Source organism: Rhinoraja longicauda, chromosome 6 (genome assembly GCF_053455715.1).
Source record: "Rhinoraja longicauda isolate Sanriku21f chromosome 6, sRhiLon1.1, whole genome shotgun sequence".
In the NCBI taxonomy this organism is placed as follows: Eukaryota; Metazoa; Chordata; class Chondrichthyes; order Rajiformes; family Arhynchobatidae; genus Rhinoraja; species Rhinoraja longicauda.
This window is the reverse complement of record NC_135958.1, coordinates 50,712,495-50,731,057: the sequence shown is the minus strand read 5'-3', so window position 1 is coordinate 50,731,057 and position 18,563 is coordinate 50,712,495. Positions and strand designations below refer to the sequence as shown.

At 49.4% G+C, this 18,563-nt stretch overlaps 1 protein-coding gene across 1 annotated transcript in view; it reads right to left on the bottom strand.

The window, feature by feature from the left end:
* Positions 1-12,909, bottom strand: part of tbcd (tubulin folding cofactor D) — a 238,705-nt gene extending 225,796 nt beyond the window's left edge. The window contains exon 1 of the mRNA XM_078400951.1: positions 12,571-12,909. Coding sequence (XP_078257077.1) covers positions 12,571-12,853 — 283 coding nt within the window. The 5' untranslated portion in view covers positions 12,854-12,909. The remainder of the gene's footprint in view (positions 1-12,570) is intronic.
* Positions 12,910-18,563: the final 5,654 nt, after the last annotated feature.

Here is an 18,563-nt window from a genome sequence, read left to right as displayed (position 1 = left end):
CCACGGAAGGTCAGTCGTGGGGCACGCCGGGATGGGTGTCGATCTTCCCGGCGGGGGGGGTCAGCGCATTTATTAACGTTTCAGCTCGACGGCTCAGCAGCCTCCCCCCCCCCCCCCGGCATTGGCCGCCAGTCCCGTCACTCTGGTGGGTCCCACCCCCCCTCATTTTAACCTTTAAAATGTCAATAAATTGAAAATAATAACACCAATTTGAACGAAACTTCCTCTAGTCCACCCCAGGATAATGGTGAGTAAGGTGGGCCTAAAATTGTCGCGCTATCATGCACCGTTTTGGCTGTATTTCCGGATCAACAGACACAAACAAACAAGATGAGAGTTTTAGTTATATATATATATATATATATATAGACAGGCGTGGACCCATTGGGTCCAAATCGCTTCTGCAGACCTAGTAACCCTCCGTGCAAACCGCCCCCCTCCCCAATCAATCACTTCATCCCCCCTCAACCCCCCTCATCCCCTCCCTCAGCCACGCACCCAGTCCATCCCCCCTCAACCCCCCTTCCCCCTCCCCCCCACTCCATCCCCCCTCAATCCCCCTCCTCACCACCCCTAACCCACTCCATCCCCCCTCAATCCCCCTTATCCCCCCTCCTCCCCCCCCACCACTCACCCACTCCATGCCCCTCAAACCCCCTAATCCCCCCCTTCCCTCCCCCCCACCTCATTGGCCACCACTCCAATGATCCACAGGAAGCACTTTCACTGCATTACTGAATAGTGTGTCAAGATCAGAAGAGAATAAAACACATATTCAGGAAAAAGCATAGCTTTAAAATTAAAGAATAAAATTCTGAATATATCAAAATGGAACCAGTTGTAAGATAAAAGAAAAAAAATGACAACTATTCAAAGTCAAAGAAATGTTTTTAGCATATTTTGTTTGCTTTGAATTTAACCAAGGTATAAATTACATATGTTTTATACTCCAATTTTAAAGCAGAATAAATTGAAATTAGTTTTCATCCACAACTCAGAAAGCTCACTATTACTGTCATAAGATCCACCCCTCCCACCAAGTTATAGAACTCCTCACCCTGTATCCCCAAGTCCACCATTTTGGGCAAGGCCTCACAAGATGTTAGCTTGTCTGATGTCATGTTGCCACTCAGCACTCAGCTGGCACAATGCTCACCATGTCACTGTTAGTTTGTGACAAGTGCAAGAAAAACAAATGTTTATATGTTATAATGAAGTTACAACAAAAATGTGCCAATCCTTATTTACTGTTAAGTGCAATAGAATTATCTTTAGTTCAAGGAATTTTTAAGTACATTTAAATTCCAAAAAGAACAGATTTGCCAGTTGCTCACAAAACAATGGGATTTGGTAAGTTATTTGGCTATTGTAAATTACTTCTTACTGAAAATGGCTAAAAGATTCAAACGAGAGTTGATGGATGTGGGTGAGAACAAATAATTTGCAAGAATATAGGGAAATAAGAGAAGAACCAGAATCAATGGAGCCAATAGGCTGAGTAACCTCCTTCTGTGTTGTTACAAATCAATACATAGTCATCACACTGGTAAGCTGGTTTTAACAGTCATTTCTCCTATTATTGTATCAGGCTGCACAATCTTATTACTAAGGGCGGGAAGTAAATAACTGCCTCTGCCAATACAAAAAAAGGCAATTAAACCCAAAGTTAAAACATTGTTAAGTAACATACATCATTTATTGTGGAATTACCTCAAGTTCATTTCCTGATGTTTTAGCAAAACTGCGAGTACAATCAAACTTTGCTCGGGTGTGTTGTATCACAAAACTCTTTAAACTAGTAATACCAGGTGAAAGAACTACAAGAAATAAAGCAAGCTTAAATATAAATGCACAGCAGGAAGGAAAGGAAAACTGGCACAGAATCAAAAGATAAAAAGAGGATTTTAAAAAGATGGCTTGAGATAAAGGGGTTACTGTTCTGTCTAAATCACTGTTAGTAAAAGTTTACTTGTTAATACACCAATTATATGTTCATAATTATAGTAAATCAGAACCAACAATGTGTGAAGAAGCAAATATAGAATTAACTATTTGAGACATGGCTTCTAAAAATCTGTGCAGTGAATTGATTAGCACAGAGTTTAGCAGATTAAGAATTCAGAGAGAGGAAACGTGGAGGTGGATGAGTGCACATTTTTTTAAGAGATAAGATTGTGAAAGTAAAAATAAGTGGAACCGATATTGGCAAGGTAGAAATAAAATCAGCACGGTTGAAGATAAAGGAATCAGCCAAAACATTATGACCTGATGAGCCAAAATATTATGACCACCTGCCTAATATGCTGTTGGTCCTCTGCGTGTGCAGCCCCATATGCAGAAGGGTGCGATGTACTGTGTATTATGATAGAGCACTTAAGGATAGCAGGGGTATGGGGAGAAGGCAGGAACGGGGTACTGATTGAGAATGATCAGCCATGATCATATTGAATGGTGGTGCTGGCTCGAAGGGCCGAATGGCCTACTCCTGCACTATTGTCTATTGTCTATTCCTCCCGTGGCCACCATTAAAATTTTATGTGACTTGTGCCACAGTAGACCTTCTGTCAGTTCAGACCAGACGGGATAGCCTTCGTTGTCCTTGCGCATTGATGAGCCCTGGCCGCCCAACACCCTGTCGCCGGTTTGTTCCTCTACGGACCACTGTCAGTTGGTACTCACCACTGCTGACCGGGAGCACCCCACAAGCCTTGCCATTTCAGAGATGCTCTGACCCAGTCGTCTGGCCATACTAATTTGGCCCTTGTCAAAGTCGCTCAGGTCTTTACTCCTGCCCATTTCTCCTGCATCCAACACATCAACTTCAAGAACTGACTTCACTTGCTGCCTAATATATCCCACCCCTTGACAGGTGCCATTGAAACAAGATAATCAATGTTATTCACTTTGCCTGTCAGTGGTCATAATGTTTTGGGTGATCGGTGTATATTCCACAATAAATCATAAAATCAATACCAGCATGGAACCATTGATGATGAAAAGCAAAATGGAAGTGGCACAGAATGAGTAAAAGAAAATAATATCTTTATGTCCACAGTATATTCTAAAATCCTTTCCAGACATCTCAAAGGGCTTCACAGCCAATGCAGTACTTCTTAGTTGTAACTCACTGTTTGCAAAAATGTATTTCACTGTACCTGGTACATGTGACAATAAAGAAACCACTGAACCATTGATAGTGAAGGAGTCTTTTAATGATGGAATGGACTGTCTGCCAAACACTTTGTGCTAATTCAAGGATCTCACAGGAGAGCATCAAGAGAGAATAGAAAGTGGTTTGGAAAGAAATCAAAAATATTTAGCTAAGCAGAGAGATAGTTCAGGTTCCCAAAGAGTAGGGGGGAGGGGGATTAAAAAGAGGTTCCCTACGGAATCGCCAGAATAAAATTGGAATGGAATAAGTATAAAATGAGATTATCACAAAACACAGCAAGTCAGGTCGCATCTCTGGAGAGAAGGAATGGGTGACGTTTCGGGTCGAGACCCTTCTTCTCGACCCGAAAAGTCACCCATTCCTTCTCTCCAGAGATGCTGCCTGACCCGCTGAGTTACTCCAGCGTTTTGTGATACCTTCGATTTGTACCAGCATCTGCAGTTATTTTCCTACACAACATGAAATGAGATTAATTACATGCTGCAGAATAGAGAATATTATATACAGATTTTTTTTTTAAATCAACAATCAATCATAATAAAAATAACATCCTTGGTATGATTGGATCATACAGGTGCCTTGAATCTGGAGAAGATAGCAAAAAGGCAATACTATTGACGAGGCAACTGAGCCAGGAAATAACACACTTAATGATGAGACTTGAAAAAGATGGCCTGAGATAAAGGGGAACCATATCCCTTGAGATTACAAATTTCTCAAGTCAAAGGTATAATGAAGATTCAGAATAGATTTCAAAAGAGAAAGTCTTGCTTGACAAATATCACAGAATTAATTATATGAAGAGATAGCAGTTTTCAAGGTTACTGAGTAGACATATTTGGATTTTGAAGAGGCCTTCATTAAGCTATGACGTTACAAATAATGAAGTACTTGCCTTAAAACATAGAAATATATAGTACAAGAACAGGCCTTCTGTCCAAAATACCTGTGTCGAACATAATGTCCAGATAATCGAATCTCATCTGCCTGCACATGATCCATGTGCCTATCTAAAAGCATCTTAAACATCATGATTGCATCTGCGTTCACCACCACCCTAGCAATGCGTTCCAGGCATCCTCTGTATATAAACAAAACTTGCCCTGCACATCTCCTTTAAACTTCACTCCTCTCACCTTAACGTTATGCCCCCTAGTCTTTGACATTCCCACCCTGGCAAAAAGGCTTGGACTGTCTCCCCTAAATATGCCACTCATAATTGTATATACTTCTATCAAGTCTCCCTGCAACCTCGGAGGTTCTAGAGAAAATAATCCAAGTTTGTCCAACCTCTCCCTTCTAGCTGATTCCCCCTAATCCAGCCCGCATCTGGTAAACATCTTCTGCACCCTTTCCAAAACCTCCATCCACATCCTTCCCATAATGGGTGAGCAGAACTGTATACAATGCTCTAAATGAGGCATAACCAGTCTTATAGAGCTGCATCACAACTTCCTAACTCTCATAATCATTGCCCCAACTAGTGAAGGTGATCATACCATATGGCTTTGTATGATATATCCATTGTCCATTAAGTGCTTTGGAATAGCATAAATGGCATCACATAAATGCAAACAGGGTCAGCACACTCTCCATGGCCTTTTCATCTTTCCTATAAAAGGGCAACCAAAACTGCAGCAATACTCCAAATGCAGCCTAACCAAAGTCTTAAAGCATTATGTGTAAGTAAGAACTGCAGATGCTGGTTTCAACTGAAGGTAGACACAAAAAGCTAGAGTAACTCAGCGGGGCAGACAGCATCTCTGGAGAGAAGCAATGGGTGACGTTTCGGGTCAAGGCCCTTCTTCAGACTGCATTATGACTTTTTGACTCTTATACTCAATGCCCTAACCAATGAAGGCAAATATACACCATATGGTATGTCTGTTTTCAGTTGTACTTTGGAACAGCATAAATGGCATCCTATATATGCATGAAAGGTCAGGGAACAGATAACAGGCGAGATGAATGATGAGAAAAGTAAAAGATATCCTGCATTTTACAGAATTGGGACATAATCTCACATGACTCAATATTGGTACAATTGCTATTCTTAATCTATATTAGGAACACAAATGTTAGGAAAAAATTACAATTTCTACATTTGCTAACAACTCCAAACAATTGAAATTAAAAATAAAAATGTTGGAGATATACAGTGGGGCAGGTGACTTTAGAGTCATAGTTTTGTTTCGTTGAACACCTTCGTTCATTCCGCCCGGGCCTAAGCGATCTCCCGGTTGCTAAACACTTGTACTCCCCTTCCCATTCCAATATTGACCCTTCTGTCCTGGACCTCCTCCACTGTCAGCGTGAAGCCAAACGCAAATTCGAGGAACAGCACCTCATATTTCGCTTGGGCAGTTTACAACCCAGCGGTGTCTAACTTTAAGTAATCCTAGCTTTCCCGCTCTCTCCATCCCTCCCGCACCTTAGTTCTACTAATTTCACTGCCCTCCTGATTCATTTTTACTGTTTGTATGCCACATTGTCATCTTCCCCTCATCCAACAATGAACCATTGTACATTTCCTTGATTGCTGTTTGCTTTGATCTGTTCTTAACACACTTTACATCTTCTTTGTACCCTTCCATATCTCGTTTCCCTCTCCCCCGACTCTCAGTCTGAAGAAGTTCTCGACCTGAAACGTCACCCATTCCTTCTCTCTAGAGACGCAGCCTGTCCCGCTGAGTTACTCCAGCATTTTCTGTGTCTATAAGAGTCAGTCATATCGCATAGAAACAGACCCTTCAGCCCTACTTGTCCATGCAAACTAACATGCCCCTTCTATACTAGTCCTTCCTGCCTGCGTTTAACCCATATCCCTCTAAACCTATTCTATCCATGTACCTGGCCAAATGATTTTTAAACATTGTGATAGTACCTGCCTCAACTACCTCCTCCAGCAGCTCGTTCCATTAACTTACCACCCTTTGTATAAATAACTTGCTCCTCAGATTCCGATTAAATCTTCCCCCTCACCTTAAACCTTTGTCCGCTGGTTCTCGGTTCCCCTACTCTCGTTTACCTAATCTATTCTTCTCATGATTTTGTACACCTCTATAAGATCACCCCTCATCCTGTGCTCCAAGGAATAAAGCCTGCTCAACCTCTCCCTATAGCTCAGGCCCTCAAGTCCTGGCATCATCCTCGTAAATCTTATCTGCACCCTTTCCAGCTTGACAACATCTTTCTTATAACATGGTGCCGAAATATTAACACAATACTCTAAATGCGACCTCACCAACATCTTATATAACTGCAACGTGTATGAAGGAACTGCAGATGCTGGTTCAAACCAAAGATAGACACAAAATGCCTGAGTAACTCAGCAGGACAGGCAGCATCTCTCGAGAGAAGGAATGGGTGACATTTTGGCCCAAAACGTTTGGGTCGAGGCCCTTCTTCTTCAGCCTGTCCCACTGAGTTACTCCAGCATTCTGTGTCTATCATATGTAACCACAACATGACCTCCCAACTTCTATACTCAATACTGAGACTGATGAAGGCAGATGTGCCGAAAGCCTTTTTGACCAGCCTATCGACAGCACGGAGCAAGTGGTCGAAGCGAGTTGGTCGATCTGGGGCCCCGAGGTTGAGTTGGGCTGAGGACGAGGTCAGATTGGGCTGAGAATGAGTTGGAGCACCAGGGTCGAGTCAAGTCAAGTCAATTTTATTTGTGTAGCACATTTAAAAACAACCCACGTTGACCAAAGTGCTGTACATCAGTTCAGGTACTAAGAACCAACATACAATGGCACACAAACATAACAGCACATACATAAACAGTTCACAGCACCCCCTCAGAGGGCCTCAAACGCTAGGGAGTAGAAATAGATTTTGAGCCTGGACTTAAAGGAGTCGATGGAGGGGGCAGTTCTGATGGGGAGAGGGATGCTGTTCCACAGTCTCGGAGCTGCAACCGCAAAAGCGCGGTCACCCCTGAGCTTAAGCCTAGACCGCGGGATAGTCAGTAGCCCAAAATCGGCCGACCTGAGGGACCTGGAGATAGAGTGGTGGGTTAGAAGATTTTTGATATGGGGGGGGGGGGGGGGGGCAAGCCTCTTTAGGGCTTTGTATGTGAATAGGAGGAGCTTGAAGTTGATTCTGTACCACACTGGGAGCCAGTGGACAGAGGCCAGAATCAGGGTGATGTGGTCCCTTTTACGGGTACCCGTCAGGAGTCTCGCTGCGGCGTTTTGGACCAATTGCAGGCGGGACAGCGGTGATTGGCTGATCCCAGTGTATAGGGAGTTGCAGTAGTCTAGGCGGGAGGAAATGAACGCGTGAATGATTTTTTCAATGTCGTCGAGACAATGTTGGAGTCGAGACGGGCCAGGCACAGGGTTGGACCGAGGACTGGGTCGGGCTGAGGTGGACGGGCCATGCTACCGAGAACTGAGGTGGACCCGGCGTGGGGGGACCTGTAAGAAATAAGGGGGTCCAGGCGGGCAGGACGAAGAAGGGATGAGTACTTGGTACCTGGCAGCTCCGTTCTTGCTCCCCCCAGTCGCAACAGGGATAGAGTTCCCCCAAGCCCTCACCTTTCACCCCTTCAGCCATCGCATACAACACATAAGGCTCCGACATTTTTGCTACCTCCAACGGGATCCAACCACTAGTCACATCTTCCCATCTCCACCCCTTTCCGCAGAGACCATTGCCTCCTCAACTCCCTGGTTAACTCATCCCTTCCCACCACCCCCTCCCCAAGTACCTTCCCCTGCAACTGCAGGAGATGCAACACCTGTCCCTATACATCCTCCCTCGACTCTGTCCAGGGATCCCCACAGTCCTTTCAGGTTTCAGGCAGAGGTTCACTTGCACCTCCTCCAACCTCATCTACTGTATTCGTTGTTCAAGATGTGGACTCATACATCGGCGAGACCAAACATAGACTGGGCGATCGTTTCACTGAACACCTTCGCTCAGTCCGCTTGGACCTACCTCAACTCCCGGTTGCTAAACACTTTAATTCCCCTTCCCATTCCCACACTGACCTTTCTGTCCTAGGCCTCATTCATTGTCAGAGAAATTAGGCCAAATGCATATTGGAAGAACAGCACCTCATATTTTGCTTGGGCAGCTGACAACCGAACAGTATTAACATTGATTTCTCTAACGTATTCTATATCTCTCTATATCACCGTCTATATCTCTCATTTCCCTTTCCCCTGACTATCATTCTGAAGAAATGTTTCGACCCGAAACGTCACATATTCCTTTTCTCCAGACATGCTGTCTGACCCGCTGAGTTACTCCAGCATTTTGTGTCTATCTTTGGGAAAATCTCTCCATTAATTGGAATCATACCTAGCACAAAGGAAGGTGGTTGTGGTAGTTGCAGGTCAATCATCTCAGCCACAGGACATCTTTGTGAGAGTTCTTCAGGGTGGTGTCCTATGCCCAAACACCTCAGCTGCTTCATCAATGACTTTCCTTCAGTCATAAGGTCAGAAGCAGTGATATTCACTCATGACACCACCGAGTGGCGCCAGCAATGGCTGCCTCGCCAACAGTCTGTCCTTTCCTTCTTTGTATTTTAATAGTATGTGTTAAATGTATGTTTTTAGTGTATCTTTAGCTTGTTTTGTGTGTGGGGTGTGGGGATGGGGGAATCGTTTTCTGATCTCTTACCTCGATGGAGATGCGATTTTTTTCCGTATCGTATCTCCGTCCGCACTGCGGCCTAACATCGAGGAGTTGGCGGCCTTTGCTGGAGACCGATTTCGAGAGCTCCACCGCGGGTGCCTACGGGATGTTAACATCGCGGAGCCTGCGATCCCTTTACCAGGGATCGAGCTCGGAGCTCCAACCGTGGGTGATTGCGGACTTTAACATCACGGAGCCCGCGGTCTCTGGTCAGAGACTGACATTGGAACTCCAAGCCACAGGGGTTTCGACCATCCCGACACGGGAGTTTCGACCGCCCCACACGGGATTTTCGACTGCCCCGACGCGGGGGTTTTGATCGCCCCGACGCAGGAGCTTCGATCGCCCCGACGGAGGTTCGACTGCCCCGACCGCGGGAGAATAAAGAGGAGGAAGATTGGACTTTTTTGCCAGTGAGGAATGTGGGGAATCCACTGTGGTGGATGTTTATGTTGACTTTTATGTAGTTGTGTGTCTTGTTGCTTTTTTTTCGTATGGCTGTATGGTACCTTAATTGATACATATCATATATCATATATCTACAGCCGGAAACAGGCCTTTTCGGCCCTCCAAGTCCGTGCCGCCCAGTGATCCCCGTACATTAACACTATCCTACACCCACTAGGGACAATTTTTACATTTACCCAGCCAATTAACCTACATACCTGTACGTCTTTGGAGTGTGGGAGGAAACCGAAGATCTCGGAGAAAACCCACGCAGGTCACGGGGAGAACGTACAAACTCCTTACAGTGCAGCACCCGTAGTCAGGATCGAACCTGTGTCTCCGGCGCTGCATTCGCTGTAAAGCAGCAACTCTACCGCTGTGCTACCGTGCCGCCGGTACCATGTGACAATAAAAGACCTTTGACCTTTAAAACCTTTGATTCCACAACATTCAGCACAATTTGCAACGCCTCAGATAATGTAGCAATCCATAACTGAATCCTGCAGTATTAATATTCTGGAGGTTATCAGTAACCAGAAACTGGAGTAGCCATACACAAACAATGTAGGATAGTGTTAATGTACGGGGATCGCTGGGCGGCACGGACTTGGAGGGCCGAAAAGGCCTGTTTCCGGCTGTATATATATGATATGATATGATATGATGTCGCTGCAAGATCAGCTCAGCGGGTAGTCCATAGAGCTCAGAGGACCATCGGAACACAGCTACCAGCCTTGGAGGGCATCTACACACAATACCTCAGAAAAGCCACCAGCATCCACAAAGACTCTTCACATCCCTGCAACAGTCTGTTCGAACTTCTACCATCGGGCAGACGATACAAGGCCTACGCCCGCACCTCCAGACTCAGGAACAGCTTCATCCCCAGGGCCGTAGCTGCTATGAACCGGTTCTGCTGAGCCGGATGGTCACATCGCACAGTGAACCGGCACAGACCTACTTGCACTTTATTCTGTTTTAAAACTGTTCTGATTTGTTTCATTGGGTTGCTTAAATTAATACTGACTAGCTAATTAATTTATTGCATTGTATGGGAGGCGCATTCCCAATCTCGTTGTACCCCTGTACAATGACAATAAAGATATATTGTATTGTATTGTATTGTAAGAATCCTGTGGCGAGTAACTCACCTCTGAACTCCCCAAAGCCCGTCAGTGACCGACAAAGCCCGTCTGTGATCGATCAACAACACTCAAAAAGCTCGACACCGTGCAGAACATAGCAGTCCACTTGACAGGCACTGCATTCACAACTATTTACTCATACGCCCACTGACACACAGTTCCAGCAGTTTTTCAATCTAATGGATACACTGCAGCAACTCACAACACTCCCTCAACAAGACCTTCCACACCCACAACCTCTACCAGCTAGAAGGACTAGGGCAGCAAAAGCACAGGAAAACCATCACCTGGAGATGGTTTTCCAAGCCACACACCATCCTGAGCTGGAAACATTGATATTCCTTCACCGTCGCTGGGTCAAAATCCACCAAGGAAGGCTGATCCAGAAGATTAAGGTGCACAGGATTAACATTGAAATATGGTTCTTAAATTAAATAACACACACACATAAATCACTATCCCCTGAAAGAGGCAGGGAAACTAAAGATCCCTTTCATCAAAAATGTTTTGGTCAGGACAACTGTCTTTTCATAACAAGAGCTCACATTCTATTCAACATTACTGCTAAAAAACATTTGTGCCAATTGACTATGGTGTGACATTTAGTTTTTCTGTTCCCCAAATAATGTAATTAGTCTTAAAACCTATAACGTTTGATATTCATCTATATACTAAAACTCTCGTTTGTTATCTTGTTTGTGACTGAACTTCAGCCAAAACGGTACACGATAGTGCGACAATTTTAGGCCCACCTTATTCACCGTCGTCACTTTAGTGATAATGCAAGTAGTTTTATTGAAATCGGGCTGTTATATTTTTTAAGTTATTCACATTTTAAAGTTTAAAAGGAGGGGAGGGGGATGGGAGGAGGGAGAGGGGAGTTGAGGAGAGAGGGAGGACAGGGTGCTGCACCAATGCAGGAGAGGTTTGGGCCCAATGGGTCCACATTGTCTAGTAATACATAACATTTAAAATATGCCACGGGAGTTTAAGTAATCCTTGTTGTGTTCATCAATATTTACACCAACAGCAAGCGCAGTGCCTGTTTGTCAGCTATACTCATTAAGTTTCAACCATGGCCACTAATATGCTCATCAATGCTTTTCGATCTATCCACCCATCACTTGCTGGGCTCTGTCCCACCCTGACTTCTTTTCCACCTTACTCCTCCCCCCACCCCACTATAAACACTCTGAAGAAGGTCACCTATTCATTCCCTCCACATATGCTGCCTGATCCGCTGGGAAACACAAGCACTTGGGTTTTACTCAAGTTTGCAGCACCTGCAGTTCCTTGTGTTGCCATTAGATAAAACAGTAAACATAATATACAAGATATAATAATGAGCTGGATATTAAAGACGTAGGCTTTTAAATTTGCCTTGCCTTAGATGAGAATTTTAAACAGAAGTTTAAGCAAACACTATTGGGATGTGTCAACATTATTGGGATGGTCTGTGCCTTGATGCATTGCCACACCAGCCGAAGGACCCATGATGAAAGGATTGTCGGCCAAGGGATATTTTTTAAAGCAATGACTGGTCAGGCTACTAAGGGTAGAGGAGTGATGGGTACATAGGATACTGGTAGGAACATCTTGGATGAGCTTAAGTTTGTGAAGGATCAGGAGCAAGCATCAGTCAACAGGAACAAAATCCGGTAGATGGATCAGCATCTGCTGTTGTGAACTGGCCTGGCCGTGAATGGATGCATCCTTCTCCATAAACAACTGGGCGGGTCCGCAGGACAAGTGTGTGTACCTGCTTTAACACCCCAACGCCCGGGATGGCGATGGGAGAGCCCTTGGATGGGGATGGGAGAGCCCTTGGATGGGGATGGGAGAGCCCTTGGATGGGGATGGGAGAGCCCTTGGATGGGGATGGGAGAGCCCTTGGATGGGGATGGGAGAGCCCTTGGATGGGGATGGGAGAGCCCTTGGATGGGGATGGGAGAGTCCGGAGATGGAGATGGGAGAGCCCGGAGATGGAGATGGGGGTGTGAGATCTCGGAGATGGGGGGGGGGTGAGAGCCCGGGGATGGGAGAGCCCGGGGATGGGGGGGGTGAGAGCCCGGGGATGGGGATGGGAGAGCCCGGGGATGGGGATGTCCGGGGATGGGGATGTGAGAGGTGCAGCCCCTCCCTCGCCCGCGTTACCAATGAATTTCTGCTTGAGGATCTCGGTGGCGGACTGGTCGCTGGTGACGGTGGTCTTCAGGGCGCCCAGCAGGCCGCGGGCCTCCTCATTCTCGGTGAAGGCCTGCAGGGAGTTGCCTTTGGCGATCACGTCCGGCTCCCCGCCGGCGCCCTCGTCCTGTTCCACCTCGGCCGCTTCGGGCCGGCTCTCGCTGAAGGCCATGTCGGATACGGTGAGCGGGGAGAGGCGGCGGCGGCGGCGGCGGCGGCAATGGCGGTGGAGAGGGCGGCGGTCAGCTGGCATCCACACCGGGCCCGGCCCTGCTTCCCTCAGCGCTGCGCTGCACTGCGCCGCTCCGCACCGCGCTACCAGGCAACAGACTCCGCCCACCGTGAACTCTCACCCCAGCCCAGCTCAGAACGGCCAGACAGCACCAAGCCCGCAGACTAGCACTGGCACTGTCACTCACTAGCACTGGCACTGTCACTCACTAGCACTGGCACTCACTAGCACTGGCACTCACTAGCACTGGCACTAGCACTAGCACTAGCACTGGCACTGGCACTCACTGGCACTAGCACTGGCACTGTCACTCACTAGCACTGTCATTCACTAGCACTGGCACTCACTAGCACTAGCACTGGCACTGGCACTCACTGGCACTAGCACTGTCACTACACTAGCACTGGTACTAGCACTATCACTGGTACCGTCACTACACTACACTAGCATTGTCACTACACTGGCACTGGCACTAGCACTGGCACTAGCACTGTCACTACACTAGCACTGGCACTAGCACTGTCACTACACTAGCACTGGCACTAGCACTAGCACTGTCACTACACTAGCACTAGCACTATCACTACATTAGCACTGGCACTGTCACTACACTAGCACTAGCACTGTCACTCACTAGCACTAGCACTGTCACTCACTAGCACTAGCACTGTCACTACACTAGCACTGTCACGCACTAGCACTGTCACTACACTAGCACTAGCACTGTCACTACACTAGCACTGGCACTAGCACTGGCACTAGCACTGTCACTCACTACACTAGCACTGTCACTACACTAGCACTGGCACTAGCACTGTCACTACACTAGCACTGGCACTAGCACTAGCACTGTCACTACACTGCATAGTTTATATCTTTATCATGCATTTTACCAAATGCAAATTATTTCAAAATAGACACCGCCCACACTCGTTTAATTGCAATGTTGTATTATAAAATGAATGAAAGAATACGTTTATTGGCCAAGTATGTGCATATACAATAATAATATACAAGATATTGTAGGGACATACGGATTAGCGGGGGGGTCTCGAACCCTCGGTTGGGCTAACGAGGCACGAGATGCGGGAGCACGGGATATAGTTGTGTCTGGCGACCAGCTGGAAAGATGAGATTAGATTATTATACCTAGTTAAGTAGTGTGTGTCCAAAAGCTGCAGTCTGTTTGCAAATACCTTCGAATAAAGACTTTGAACAAAGACGCTCGTTGTGGACTCACTACATTGGTGACCCGAACGCGAAGAAAACACGCAGCATGTCGCAGGTGGGAGCGAGCGCGGGCGAGGTGCACCTACCGCCGTTCTGGGCCCATCAGCCGCACCTGTGGTTCGTACAGGCGGAATCACAGTTCCACATTAAAAAGGTGGATAGCGAACTGGAGAAGTTCCACCACCTCGTGAGCTGTCTGCAGGCGGAGGTGGCGGCGAGGGTCAGTCAGTATCTGACCAGTCCACCCCAAACGGAGCAGTACGTGGGGCTCAAGAGGCTCCTACTGAAGAAATTCGGCTGGAGCCAGAACCAGCGGGCTCTGAGGCTGCTCCATCTACCCGCGCTGGGGCAGCGGCTGCCGTCCGAGTTGATGACGGAAATGCTGACCTTGGTGGGCGACCATCAGCCGTGCATGATGTTCGAGGCGGCATTTCGAGAGAAGCTACCCCAGGACGTCAGGCTGGTGTTGGCCGACGTCTCGTTCGACGACCCGGAGACGTTCGCCGAGAAAGCCGACGTGCTCGTCAGGGAGCGGCACAACCGGGATGACTCGGTCAATCGTGTCTCGAGGCCCAGCGGCAGTCGGGGGAGCGGCCGGGAGAGCGACGGCTCGACCGCTATTTCGCAGTCTGCCAGGCAAGAGGGGGCTGCAGAACATGTTTATTGGTCGCGGGCACAACCAGCACGGCAAAATAAAAGCGGCTGGTGTTTCTTCCATCGGCGGTGGGGCAGTGATGCCCGAAGTTGCAGAGCCCCGTGTACGTTTCCGGGAAATGCCTGGGCCGATCGAACGTAGAGGCAGTTTCGATTGGCCGTAATTGCCGCCTCTACGTGACGGACCAAGAGACCAGGATCGTGTTTCTGGTGGATACGGGAGCGGTTGTGAGTATTGTGCCTCCCTACGGCTGTGAAGTCCAAGCGGGGGGGAAGGGGCCGCCCCTCATTGCGGTGAACGGTAGCGCCATCCGCACTTACGGTAAGAGGACTATGTCCCTGTCCTTTGGGTCTAGGACCTACCGTTGGAATTTCATCGTGGCGGATGTGGGCCAGGCCATTTTGGGTGCAGACTTCCTATGGGCATTTTCGTTGGTCGTAGACGTCCACGGTAGCGGCCTGCAGCCCTCGGCCGACGTACGGCCCCGAGGTACGGGGCCTGCGGCCCCTCCAAGCGCCGCCCCACCCAGTTCAGCGATCCAGGCCATCACCACGGCCCCCAGTCAGTTCGATGCGGTCCTAGCGGAGTTCCCGCAGCTCCTCGTTCAGCGGTTCGATGCACCTTCCGAGAAGCATGGGGTGGTGCATTTCATTCCGACCGAGGGCCCGCCGGTTTTTGCCCGGGCACGGCGCCTCCCTCCCGAAAAGCTGGCCATGGCTCGAGAGGAGTTCTTGAACTTGGAGAGGCTGGGAATTGTGCGGCCTTCGAGTAGTCCGTGGGCCTCACCCTTGCTCATGGTTTCCAAAGCATCTGGGGGGTGGAGACCATGTGGGGATTTCCGACGACTTAACGCGGCAACACGGCCGGACCGCTACCCGATTCCGCACATACAGGACTTCTCAGCTAGCCTGGAGGGGGCTACAATTTTTTCAAAGATCGATCTGGTGCGGGGGTATCATCAGATCCCGGTCCATCCGCTGGACATCCCAAAGACGGCTACCATTACTCCGTTCGGATTGTTTGAGTGGTTGCGCATGCCTTTCGGCCTTAAAAACGCAGCTCAGGCATTTCAGCGTCTCATGGACCGTGTGGGTCGAGGGTTGCCGTTCGTGTTTATTTATCTCGATGACATTTTGATTGCCAGCCGTTCGGTCCAGGAGCACTTAGTCCACCTCCGCTCTAAATTCCAGAGGCTGCAGGACCACGACCTGATTCTGCACCCGGACAAATGCCAATTCGGCCTGTCGGTGGTAGATTTTTTGGGTCACCGGGTTACATCGGCCGGAGCCACCCCTTTGCCAGCTAAGGTGGAGGCGGTCCGCTCTTTTCCACGTCCTACTACCATCAAGGGATTGCAGGAATTCGTAGGCATGGTGAACTTTTATCACCGGTTCATGCCTGCAGCAGATCGGGTCATGCGCCCCCTTTTTCTATGCCTCGCGGGTAACCCCGCAGAGTTGGTATGGTCCACATCTGCAGAGACGGCTTTTGTCGCGGTCAAACAGGCCCTCGCCAACGCCACCATGCTGGTGCACCCGCGCTCCTCCGCCCCCACGGCGCTGACGGTGGACGCCTCAGACGTGGCGGTGGGTGGGGTTTTGGAGCAGCAGGACGAAGGTCAATGGCAGCCCCTGGCGTTTTTCAGCCGGCAGCTCTCGCGAGCCGAGCTCAAATATAGTGCGTTTGATAGGGAGCTCCTGGCCCTCTATTTAGCAGTCCGCCACTTCCGCTATTTTTTGGAAGGCCGTTCTTTTGTGGCCTACACGGATCACAAACCTCTGACATTCGCTTTTGCTAAGGTTTCTGATCCGTGGTCAGCTCGCCAGCAGCGGCACCTCACCCTAATTTCGGAGTTTACCACCGATGTCCGTCATATTGCGGGTAGGCTTAATACTGTTGCTGATGCCCTGTCCCGGCCGGCCATTCCCTCCGTTGCCGTTGTAGGCGGACAGGTGGATTTCCAGGAGCTAGCGGAGGCTCAGCGCCTGGAAAAAACGGCCGAGGTGTACGGCTCCACAGCCTCGGGACTGCGTTTGGAGCAGGTGGCATATGGCCCCACAGGTACCAAGTTGTGGTGTGACGTTTCCCTTTCACGCCCTCGCCCGGTGGTGCCTGCCGCCCTGCGGCGTAATGTTTTTGAGGCCATTCACGGCCTGGCACATCCGTCTATCAGGGCGACTTCGGCCATGGTGGCCGCCCGGTTTGTCTGGCACGGCCTGCGGAAGCAGGTGGCAGCCTGGGCACAGGCCTGTATTCCGTGCCAAACCTCCAAAGTTCATCGCCATGTCCAGCCCCCATACCAGAGTTTCGAGGTTCCCCCAGTCCGTTTTTTCCACATCCACGTGGATTTGGTGGGTCCATTGCCTTATTCCCGGGGTTATACTTATCTGCTGACGGTGGTGGATCGGTTTACACGTTGGCCGGAGGCGCTCCTATTGTCGGACACCTCGGCGGCCTCCTGTGCACGGGCCCTGGCGTTGCATTGGGTGGCCCGTTTCGGCGTACCGGCTATCATCACCACAGATCGGGGAGCCCAGTTCACCTCCTCCCTCTGGGCCGCGCTGGCACAGTTGTATGGGTCTCGCTTACAGCAGACCACCGCCTACCATCCCCAATCCAACGGGATGGTAGAGCGCTTCCATCGTCAGCTTAAGGCGTCCCTCTGTGCCCGGCTGACCGGCCATGATTGGGCTGACCAGCTGCCTTGGGTCCTCCTCGGCATTCGTACGGCCCCGAAGGCCGAGCTAGGCACATCCTCAGCCGAACTCGTCTACGGTTCGCCCCTGTGGGTACCAGGTGACATCCTCCCTTCCGCCCCCGCTTTGCCACCACCCGTTACGTCGGTGTTGGGTTCCCTCCGGGCACGGGTAGGTTCGCTGGCTCCAGTCCCAACCTCCTGGCACGGAAGCACGGCGGTCCACGTCCCGTCGGACTTGCGGGACTGTGATTTCGTGTTCCTGCGGAAAGATTCCCACCGCCCCACTCTTCAGCCGGTTTATCAGGGCCCGTTTCTGGTACTTAAGAGAGGGGCTGTCACTTTTACCTTACAGGTGGGTAATCGCCAGGAACTCGTTTCCGTATCCCGGCTCAAGCCGGCCCATTTGGACCAGGACCTCCCTGTGTCGGTGGCCCAGCCGCCGCGCAGGGGCCGGCCTATGGCCGCCCCCCTGGTGCCGCCAGCGGCGCCTTGGTTGCCACCCCTCAGCCCCCTGCCGCCTATGGTTGGGCCCGGGCCCCCGTTCCCGATCAAGCGCTCTCCGTCGCCTACGCCCTCCACATCCATGGCCCCTCCATCGCCTCCGGCAGCGGCGGCCTTCCCGCCTCCCGTCACATTGGCGGTATCGGGTTCCCCCCTCCGTACGCGTTCCGGGAGAGAGGTCCGGGCACCCGTGAGGTACGGTTTCGAGGGTTCTGGGGGGGAGTCATGTAGGGACATACGGATTAGCGGGGGGGTCTCGAACCCTCGGTTGGGCTAACAAGGCACGAGATGCGGGAGCACGGGATATAGTTGTGTCTGGCGACCAGCTGGAAAGATGAGATTAGATTATTATACCTAGTTAAGTAGTGTGTGTCCAAAAGCTGCAGTCTGTTTGCAAATACCTTTGAATAAAGACTTTGAACAAAGACGCTCGTTGTGGACTCACTACAATATAATAATGAGCTGGGTATTATTATATATAAAAGACGTAGGCTTTTAAATTTGCCTTGTCTTAGATGAGAATTTTAAACAGAAGTATAAGCAAACACTATTGGGATGTGTCAACATTATTGGGATGGACTGTGCCTTGATGCATTGCCACACCAGCCGAAGAACCCATGATAAAAGGATTGTCAGTCTGAAGAAGG